The 11,433-nt window shown below is 38.6% G+C and overlaps 1 protein-coding gene across 3 annotated transcripts; it reads right to left on the reverse strand.

Moving 5' to 3' along the window:
• Nucleotides 1-4,332: 4,332 nt before the first annotated feature.
• Nucleotides 4,333-10,859, reverse strand: LOC145987315 (small integral membrane protein 12). Of its 3 annotated transcripts, none has more exons than XM_083121835.1 (2): nucleotides 10,760-10,859; nucleotides 4,333-4,931 (listed from the first exon to the last, which is right to left on the reverse strand). In XM_083121835.1, the coding sequence occupies exon 2, from the start codon at nucleotides 4,897-4,899 to the stop codon at nucleotides 4,618-4,620; it is 282 nt and encodes a 93-aa protein (XP_082977961.1). In that variant the 5' UTR covers nucleotides 4,900-4,931; nucleotides 10,760-10,859; the 3' UTR covers nucleotides 4,333-4,617. The 3 variants fall into 3 exon arrangements, with proteins under 3 accessions (XP_082977961.1, XP_082977962.1, XP_082977963.1); XM_083121836.1 differs by having other exon boundaries at nucleotides 10,688-10,775; XM_083121837.1 differs by lacking the exon at nucleotides 10,760-10,859 and adding an exon at nucleotides 5,692-5,760.
• Between the last annotated feature and the right edge of the window lie 574 nt (nucleotides 10,860-11,433).

Here is an 11,433-nt window from a genome sequence, read left to right on the forward strand (position 1 = left end):
CATTGACGGATAGTCCCACGAACCATTCACGGTAAGGTTAGGTTAGGATAGGCAAACATAGTTAAAATTTGGGGTCGTAGTAATATCAGGAATGTATATTTCGTTTTTTAAGTATTGGAAACACAAAATCTTCCAGTAAATAATGAGCAATCGTGCCGATCGCGGACCACTCAATTTAACTTATTTTGCAATTTCTACACGTGACCCCCAAATTTTAACTTCAAATTCGTGATTAGGTGGCCTCAATTAGTGAGTATGCAAAATATTAGAAAAAACGGGGAGGGGTCCTTTATTGTAAATTCGCTCCTTCATTAATTGTGGAAGCACCGAGCAGAAAGATTTGGTAAGTAAATGTGTATATTTTATCTTCTGTTTTGCATGCTCATAAGGTGTTGTTTCTTTGTAGTCGCTTTACTTGGCGTAGGGACATTTGGTCAGTTGTAGGGACATTGCCGAAAAATGGTTAGCAACACTGTCGGCTACCGAACATAGTGAGTGTACCGTACCCTCATGCTCACTTCTGTTTGCGTTTATCAGTACGCGTGTTTTTTATACTGTGTTATTGATTAGGTGTGCTATTCAGTGCTTCATTGTGTGTTAATTGTTATTCATTCATTAGTTATGCCGCTAAACAAATATAGTCTTGAACAAAGAGTTTTTATGTACGATAATTACGTGAAAACGAATTCTTGCAGAAAAGTGGTCAGACAATTACGAGAGACAGGATCTCTTGAACCTAAGAAACGTGTTGTATTGCTGTTGAAGGAGGTCATTTTCAACATCTCTTATAACACAGGGGGTTAGTGATCATCATTATTATTACTTTTAAATATCATTTTACGCTTTCGGTTTGCTTTATGCGCCGGGATGCTGTCTTCCCTTTCTGTCAACTGAGGATAAAGTTACGATGTCTAATCTAAGATTAGATGTCAGAAATAAGGTGCCAGAAATATTTGTATTTGGGAGGACACCTTTTCCAGCATCCTTGCGACATACGTGCTTATTTCAATTGTAACTGTAACTGTAGCTAATTATGAAAAGTAGAAACATTACAAAACAAGCGGTTTCTGTTACGGACTTCCTGTAAATCAATTTGCCGGGACCTGTTGCATGAAGGGGCCGCTCGGCGGACGACGCTGTGACGGTAAATGACTGAAATAACCTCCCTGTGTATATATATATATATATATATACACACACAGGTATTGGACAAAATAATGGAAACACCTGTGGATGTCGGAACATCATGTATTAATACGGTGTTGGGCCACCTTTAGCATGCAATACAACTTGGATTCGGGACGGAATAGACCGATACAAGTCCTGATTGGTGGTGAATGGAATTTGAAGCCATTCTTCATGCAGCACAGCCTCCAGCTCAGGGAGAGACGAAGGAGGTGGAAATCGACGCCGAACCATGGATTCCAAAACAGCCCACAGAGGCTCGATGATATGCACGTCTGGGGACTGCGTGAGCCAGGGAAGATGTTGAACCTCATCAGCATGCTCTGGAAACCACTGTTGAACAGTGCCAGCAGTATGAATGGGAGCATTATCATCCTGGAAGATGGCATTCCGGTTTGGAAATAAGGTTTGCACCATTAGGTGGATCTGGTTAGCCAAGAGTTCTCTATACACTGCCTATGAGACCCGACTGTGTAATGTGACAAGGGGGCTGCCGAATACCATGATATAATGCCCCAGACCATAATAGAGCCGCCACCATGTTTGACAGTCTGGCAGTGACAATCCACATCATATGCTGCCGAGGGTGTTCACCATACAAACATGCGTCCAGTAGTGGGCAAGAGGGTAAAGGTTGACTTGTCTGACCAAATGACATGTTTCCAGTCCTACAACGTCCAAGTTTTGTGGTCATTGCATCATACACGTCACCTTCGAGCACTCGTCTCAGTTATTAGGGACTTGGCAATAGGAACATGCCCATGGATACCCATTTGATGCAGTTCCCGCCTCACTGTTTTGCATGACACGGGTGTATAGGTGCTGATTAAGTTCTGTAGTCACATTGGAGGCCATTGTTATCTTCTGCAACGTCACAATACGCTTCAAGGCCCGGCGGTCCCTTTCCTGCAGCTTCGTCTTTCAACCACTATTGTGCTTAGCAGACCCTGTTTCACCGTGCACTGTGTATGCGGTCATGACTTTCGAGACAGTGCCTCGTGTTACACCGCATAACTTCGCTGTTTTGCTCACAGATACTCCAGTGAAACGGGCACCAACAATTCGACCTCTTTCAAACTCCGTCAGATGGGCTATACTGGTCACTCACTACACCTGAACAACGTGCACTACCACACTGCCTCACTCTACTGTCAGTGCACAGTCCATACTACCTGCAACAAACAAGATAAGGTTGATTTCCGCCGTGCTCAGTGTTACCAGGCACATTGAAAATATGTCCCACTTCTGACTCGTGTTTCCATTATTTTGTCCAATACCTGTATATATAGGTTCTTATGGAGCAAGATCTATTGCTTGTGAGTAGCACTCCTTAATGGCTTGTACAAGCCAGATGGAAATGCAGGTTCACAATGAATTCAAAAAGTCAAAATCACACTTGTGTGAACCAATGCTTTCACATAAATACAAAAATTAATTTAACTAAGGAAATATGACATCCCTAATGTTCAGACCTCCATGTCAGAGTTGTTAGCACAGTGCACTCCAATGCCAGGGGTCCTGGGTTTGAATCCTGGCTTAGGCATTAGTGTATTATTATGTGAGTGTGTCCCTTCATCAATTTCATCATATCATCTTTCATCCCCATTGTTGCAATTAGCCAAAAATGGCAGAAAGGCGATGCTAAATAACAGAAATTAAATTGAAATCAAACAAGCCTAATGCATTAGTAAAAGTATTTATAGACATGCAGAGAAGGGAAGCACACATTTCATTCTCTCTCTCTCCTTCACCTCACACACGCACAAAAAAATCTTGCAATACTTTCCCACATTTGCTGCATGCTCTTGAGGAAAAATATAAACAAATAAACAAGCAAAAACTCAATATGCTGACCAAGGCAGAAGACCTTGCTAGAAGGTTGAAACACAACGTTAAGTTTATGTTTTAAAATAAAATAAATTCTGCCTTGGTCAGCATATTGAGTTTTTGGTTATCATGGAAACAAGGCTTAATAGTGTTATAAATAAACAAGTTTTGAAAATATGTTACTCATGTCACGTGCCAGTTCCGACGAAATAATGAGAAATGCAAGGAAGAAATGTTTCCCGAGAGTGACAATAGATGGCAGCATGCCATATAAAGAGGAGCAGAGTTAATTGTAGAAACTAGGAGCGGAGAAGAGTGATTATATATAATATAGTAAATGCAAAATACAGAAAGGAAGAGTATAAATATTATAGGAGTGAATAAAATGTTGTAAATAGCCAATTAAGATCATTAAGAATATGCTCATATATAAAACAATTAGGAAAGTTAATAAGTGAGCAAATGAATTCAGAAATGTATCCCTTTTGATCCTAGTGATCAAAATTTGATTCAATACCTCTGATGAGGAGAAAGTCGTCAGCTTTTGTGGTTGTCCGTCCCTCGGTGAGAAGCCCCGAAGCACTTACGGTTGTGCTCATTTATTTGACGCACTGGGCCATAGGCAGCGCTTGCTGTTAGCGATCCTGGGCTATTCCCCTTTGGTCGTTACATAGGAGGTGGCGCTACTGTCAGTTTAGATGCCCCTAATCTTTCTATAAGTATAGCTTGTGTTGCTGTATAATGCCAAAGAAGCAGGGAAAGCGAGCACATATGTAATAAATAAGATTATGCTTTAAAGGAAAGAAAATAAATCAGAAGAAAGAAAAAGAAGAAGCCTTCTCTTAAATCAAAGAAAGAAAATAAATTAGAAGAAGGAAAAGAAGAAGCCTTTTTCCAAACTAGGAGAAGAAAAGAAGAAGAAGCCTTCTCTCAAATCAAAGAAGGAAAAGAAGAAGACTTTTCCCAAAATAAAAGGAAGAAAAGAAGAAGAATATATATATATATATATATATATATATATATATATATATATATATATATATATCTACAAGCTTCGCTATATATATATTTTTTTTCTCTGTATTGTGTATAGTTTTCAGAATATAGATCCGCATTTAACTATATCCTCTTGGCTATAAAACACTTTCTTATTTGGAATTCTCGAATAAAGAACCTATCTTCTGAGATTAAGATATTCCTATAGCCGTGGTAAATAACATTTAAGTAGTATGTACCCTAAGGGAGGCATAGCACGTGGTGCCCATAACGTGGAGCCTTACCTTATCATACATGAAGGGGTATAGCACTCAGCAATTAATAGCCATGTCTACAGTAATTTATTTACAATTTATCATTTGTTGAAAGGACATTGCAATTATTTCAAATATGTACATATTATTAGGCATTCAAAAAAATGAATGTAATTTATCATTGCAAATAGGGGAACCAATCCTTACAGTGTACAAGGGGATAACTGTACATCATAAGTACTACATTCTCCACTCATGCAAAATATGAATTTTTAAAATTGCATACAGCAAGCACTTACATTTGTCTAAGAAAACAAACCAACTATGAACAGAATATGCAGCTCATGCATGTAACTTATGACTTGTCTACTAACGATGGAGACACGTTCTTTTCAAACACAGTCTGGGGCACAAATTTCTTTTCTTTGAGGGTTTCAACTTTCGTAGCATCTTTCTCCAAGTTCTCATCAACCAAACGTTCAACTCTTCTATCTTTGATGCTACCTTTCTGATAAGGTGTATATTTATCTGACAATATATTTTCCATGTGGTAACCAACGAATCCAATCACAGCTGCCACTGGGAGGGTCACATACGGAGCATAGCTACGCAGAAAAGTTAATATCACAGGCAACATCTTTTGCTGACTGAAAGGTGTCACAACATTACCTGAAAGAAAAGAGGTTAGACATTAAATCTGTAATAAAACTTACATTCTACACTTTATATTAAGCACTGAGCAAGCTTTGATGACATCTTCTCTTCGTTGTTCCAAATTTCCTAAAAAAAAAAAATAAGAAATAAAGAAAGCAAAGCTATATAATGTGCAGGTTATGAATAAAATACCACAAAATGTAAGTAGTGAGAACTCACACCTGGTTCTGCAAACATAAATTAATTAATTGAAGGGCTTGGATGTAAAACATGATGACAATGTGGTCATTTCTGAGTTCATTAAGAAAAAAGGTTATTAGAAGCTACATTGTAGATAAATTGTTTTTGTGTAGTGTTTAAAAATTTCAGAAGGCTTTACTGAATCCAATGCAAATTGTATGACATGGCAATTTCACTCGAAAATTGAAGGATGGCACATTTTACTTTGTGACTCAAAAAAGATCAAACTGTCACTTATCATGTTTTACACCCGAGCCTTTCAATTATAAATATACTGGTGTGTTCAGTATTCTTATTTATTATTTGGGCTCGGAAGTTGATGACCTAAAAAATCTAAAAAAACAACCTTAAATTATTTTTAGGTATTTTTTTAATAATTACACGCTCTAAAAATTAAAGCTTGATTTTTCATAAATTGCAACAGAGTAGTTGAATAATTCGAGAAAACCTGTTGTTTGGTTTGCTACTGAAGCAAAAAAAGGGGGGGGGGGGCGAGCAATTAAGTGGTGATGTAGTTTCCTTTATTTTTACTTACGGTTTTTCTGTGCAAGTCATTGACCTACTTTCAAAGTGGGCCTTGACCAATACAGTAGTCGGTCAGCTTCTGAAAATACAGATGTTTCGCATACAACAGATTACAATTGTTTTATACTTGACTAAAACCCAATAAGCAAGATTAAAGTGACTGTAGTGGTCAGGAAGGGAACTTCAAAGCATTTTGAGTGCTGGAGGAAAAATAAAGATACCACAATTATTATTTAATCCATTGCCAAACTTCCAGTTAAAAATGATATTGTGCATTTCCATTGACCGTGTTTTCGTTAATGGTGAATGGTAAAAAAATAAAAAGGTCAGGTTTAAATACATAAATTATATTAGAAAATGCATTTAAATTTCACGAAACAGAAGAGGAGAAGAAAAATAAACCTCAAAAATGAAGAAAAAGCAACAAAGATGACAAAAATACTGAAAAATGGTTGAAAAACGAAATAAAACAAAAAAAAAGTTTTCTGGTTCTAACTTATGGGAAAGGGACTCATATTAGGTTAGAAAAACAAAAAGGATTTTCCATGAACTTCCGAGCCCTATTTATTATAATCCCCCCCCCCTTTCTAGATTAATTAGATACTGTATAATAGAAATAAAACACCAATGCAGTCATCCAAGTGAAACAAAAACATGAGGCAGACAACTACAAATTTTGATATTTTTAAAACATTTTTCTTCCCTTTTCACCAAGAATTGGATCTGGAAATTCCCTTTGTGTAGCCATACATGAATGGCACATAAAGCAGAAATGAACAAGCAGCCCCCCCCCCCCCCCCCACCAACATTGTCTGCAGCATTGAAACAGCACGTAGCCCATGTGTTTTCAAATAGCAACTCATCCACTTTCTCTTCAAGTCCCTTGTCCTCCCAATGCAAAACAGGGGAGGATACCTGATTGTCAGCAGCTCGATTTACGGACATTATTTTAATGTCAAGAGCCCTAAACCTGACCTGCTTAACATAATGGCGAAATCATTTAGGGACATAATACTCCTTCGCACCTCACGTCAGTAGCTGCTGCAGCATCCGGTATCCAAGATGACAGCAAACAAAAAGCTGCCTTTAAACAAATACACACATAGGAATGTACCAGAAAATATGCAATAAGTAATCAATAAACCTCTGTTTCAACAGGCATAAACATGTAAAAATATGTACGATTGGTTTGGAATTAACAATGCACAGCACATATACACAACTCCAACTGAATATCTAAGGTTGGCAATGCTGTTCTGAACTGCATGTAATGCAACTCCCAGTGGCGGCTGGCAGCTAGTATGATGGGTAGTGCCAACGTGATCAAGAAATCGAAACATTTTCGCTAGCATATGTCATAGAAATCTAATGAAAGAGGTAATTTTAATGGAACTTTGTTTACTAAAATTGCAGACAAAAATTCAGAGTTCCTAAGATTGGTTTATTTTACTTCGCATTTGTACTAGGCTACTTTTGGCTAATCGCGAAGATAAGGATAAGTGAACACTCAAAAAGAACACCGATGCACAGGCCGAGATTCGAACCCGCAATCCCTGGCGTCGTAGCATGCTGTGCGGAGGTCGGCCAGAGTTTCTAGGAAATAAATGTGACTATTAAAATTTCGATGCCTGTCACCTTTACAATTCTTTTGATATTTTCAAATAGAATTGATGTTTAAATCTGGCATGGGACAGCCAAGTTGTTTAACTTTTAATTTAATATCGTATAGTATCTTGGAAAATGGTGTATGTAATAATGCTCTAATCTAATCTAACTACCCTTCCTTTCACACACCATTGGACACTTTCACTTCACTAAAAAGAAAAACACTGAACAATTAGAGACACCGAGTCGATCACGGTATTCTCGCCTGGCTTTGTTTATAATTTGCAACCCCAGCATGGCAGACGGTACATCAACGATCAGTGATACTAACAACTGAAATATGATTATCTGCTAAATGAACTGTAGATCTACAATTTTTAGAACTCAATGCAAGAAATTGAATTATATCTCCAAGTGAAATTCTTATGCTGATAGATTTTCCGTGTGAGTTTTTACAAATATTAAAGTAAAAAATCGCCTGGTGATGAGAATTCCCTTTGATATTTAGGCAATTATTTTGTACAGTAAATATCTTCAATGTTGTCAATGTCAGTTGCAAGACATGAGTGTCTGTGTGCGTGAGAGCAAGGGATATATCTTTTCTTAAGAAATAAATCGATAACAAAAATGTCTGGATGGCTATTTAGAAACATCTATCTAAATGGTTATATAAATTTGGGGAAGATATTAAGTTCGTTCTTGCCAAGTATGCAGGAAAGCATCTTTCTTGTGAATTACTTCTCCAACGAGTATTACAAATCGGTCAGGATTAGTCACTTCTCTGTGAAGTTTGCAACTATGACAACACAATGCGAAAGCTCTCGCGTTGTGCCACGACGTGAGCTGGCACGGGTGGTTGTCTTACGACTGCCACTGGGCTACCACCCCACCTCCTCATTAACTGCGGAGACTTTTTCATGCCTCCGCGCAGGCCTCTGCGCTCAGGCCAGATTATGATGGCCCAGAGCAAGTGAGAGAACAGCTTGGGATGCGGCCGTAAGCTCGAACGCTTATGAGATTCGAATCTCCTCGTTCGTAGATGTATTAATTTAACTATATTTTGGCAAAGCAAGTGCATTTTCTTTTTCTGAGGGAAGAGCCATGGCATGGCTCTCCCCTTAGAGCCGCCGCTGGCAACACCTATAGAGCTTTATCAGTGAAGGTGGTAGATAAAAGCACAGAATAACATTTTCTGTATAGGGGATGGGAAGTCAAGTGGTTTGCATAAAAAATCATAAAGGTTAAAAATGGTGGTAACAGTTCCAAATATTTAATTACTTTTCGCAAGTTGGTAAATGTTTACTATCCTTCGGACACCTATAACTTCTGAGTTTCGTCAATTTTTGACATTTGTACTTACCTATCTGCTTCGCGGATCATTTTTTAACGTGTATTCACGTTTTTTTGATCAATTTTTTTTTAAAAAAAAAATTGTTTTTTAACTGAAGAACGTACGTTTCCGCAAATGGTTTGTGGGGCTATGCGTCAATGGTTCGTGGGGCTATGCATATTTTTTTCGAACCAATTTTTAACTATTGTGACCCTACCTAACCTAACCTTACCGGAAATGGTTCGTGGGGTTATGTATGAATGGTTCATGGGGCTATGCGTCAATGTTTGAATTTCCGCTATGAAACATTCCCACATCACACCAAACACCTTCCAGATGTTAGAGAATACTACAGGAACTTATTACGGTAAGTAGTTTTTTCTGTAGAAATGAAGAAATCTGTCCGAAGGATAGTAAACTAGTACCGAATGTTTCACAGTGAGCAGCCAATCTTGGTCTCTCATCGTATCAGACACAGAGTTATGCCATGCTTGAAGGGAGTTTTGTGCTTGAGACCAAACATTACATGATTAGGTGTTTGAAGCATTTAGGGACGTTATTTTAATGCTAAGTCCTCAATTTTCCAAACAACTGCATTTAAGGATATAATGCCCCTTCGCTCCCCATGCACATTAAGTAAATGGCAAAATAACAGTAAATGAATGGCTGCTCACAAAGAATCACATAGGGTTATATGGAAGGGAGAAATTGTTCTCCAAAAAATTCAGTAATCATCACTAACCCTCTGAAATATGTGCCAACAGACATAAATAGAAAAAATGCCTGTGTACCATGATTAGTTCAGAATTAAACAGTCAGAACTTGGGCCAAAATGGCACTGGGGAGACACCTACAGTTCCACAGAATTAACTTGAGAGAAATGGTCGCTCTGTGAGTGATGCAACTGCGCTCCAATTGGCTAGAGCGGGGCAGTGCATAGAGCTTTCTTTCCGATTTTTTATTTCGTGTATTAGTGAGTTTTCGTGTGTAATTGTTTCAACAGCGCGATAAATAAGATAGAATACTTATAATGCTTATAAATTTCTTAGCATGTCCTCTTAATACAGTGATATTTCCGTTACACAATGAAATTATTTTTCAAATCTCCCATCTCCCGTTGTCAGCTGATTGCCCGTGATTTCCGTGAGAGTCAAGTGTTCGCTGTAGGTTGGTACTCATGCAGCAGAGCTGGCAGCCATTTGTCTCAAGTTAATTCTGCGAGACTGTAGGTAGCCTGATTCATGCTAGCAACATATAATATGTCTAGGAAAACCTATTGATAAATAATAATGGTTTGTATGATTGTGATGCAAAGTACATTCAAAATTTTTATGGTAGTTTTGCAGCTCTGTAGATTTGTTTATTTAGCGTCGCTTTTCTTCTACTTTTGGCTAATCGCGACGATGAGGACGAGTGACGATTAGATGAAACGTTAAGGAACACTAACAAAGAACAACCATGCGGGGCTTCGAACCTGGGACCACGGGCTTTGTAGCACGCTGTGTTAACCACTCCATCACGAAGGTCGGCTGTAGAGTATCACACATGGAATGACAATGAAAGGATTTACTATAGAGAAGTGCAACAAAATACTAAAACGTAGCAGTCCTGAATGAAAAAGCATGACCAGCTGTTGTTTCCTTGCTTATCTAGTTACGGTTGGTTGATTTGGTGTTTTAAGTCCACTTTATGCACAGTAAGGCTAATCGGGACTGGACCTACAGTTTAAAGTGGGATCCGAACCACTTGTACCTCCACCGGGTATCGAACCCGGGACCCCTTGATTACAAGGCGACGACGCAACCACTGCGCCATCGGGGAGGCCGCTTATCTAGTTACGGTGTTACTTGGTATATATATTACATTTCCTGTAACTTATAATAAAAAGATGCCAAAGAATGACGTAGACTGTCACCATTATGATATACTAGCGTTATTATACATTGTTTCAAATATTAAATTGGTAAACACAGTTGATCTTGTGGGTTCTATTTATCATACTGAATATTGCTAGACGGAACCACGAAAAGTAACCAATCTGCATGTATCATATAATTATTTTACCCCATACCGTAGTGAATACTTGTTTGAAAAGTTACCCTTTCAGCAATGTAGGAATTTTAATAAAAATACAAGCACGCACCTAACAGTTTGACCTGTGGTTTGACGATACTCTTCCACAGATTCGTCGCCGGAAAGAAAAACAAATGAAAAACATGTGTGGTGTGGGATCTATAAAAGTATCCACTGGTAGAGCGCACTCAAGGAAAAAGTGAAGACACAGAGTACGGTTGGAGAGCTGAGGTTAATAACATTTACACTGTTTTGTTTTGTAGATATAGAAGCTAGACATTTCATTTTAAGTGAGGTACAAATCACAAAATCTATTGTTGAAAGTTCTACGTGCAAATCACGTAGTGATGCCTACGTTGTTAGGCACTCCTCGTCTGACGTCAGAACACAAGGTAGCAAAGCTGTTGTGCGGAGAGGAAGACCCCTGCTTCAAATAGATCTGGATCTGGAAGCCGGAGGGTAACTGGGTGGGTGTGTTCTCCTCGTTCACGTGGTGTTTCTTGTCATGTCAAGGTAACGACCAGGCACGTATCCAGGAATTTCTTTCGGGGGGGCTGAACTCCATCTTTTTTAAGGGGTATAGACAGACCCGTAGCCAGGAATTGTTTGTAGGGGGGGCGAAGTCAATCCTAGAGGGGGCAAATTTTTAATATACGGTGTCGCATTGGCAGATATAGCAGGGTACACAGAGGCACTTACCCGCTCCCCCAAAAGAGATAAGTAACAGAAAAGAGATGATATCTT

Source organism: Lepisma saccharinum, chromosome 4 (genome assembly GCF_977018435.1).
Source record: "Lepisma saccharinum chromosome 4, izLepSacc3.1, whole genome shotgun sequence".
NCBI classification, from domain to species: Eukaryota; Metazoa; Arthropoda; class Insecta; order Zygentoma; family Lepismatidae; genus Lepisma; species Lepisma saccharinum.

Bases quoted from the DNA above. Each gene is read 5' to 3' on its own strand.
- LOC145987315 (XM_083121835.1), bottom strand. From the start codon at position 4,899: ATGTTGCCTGTGATATTAACTTTTCTGCGTAGCTATGCTCCGTATGTG.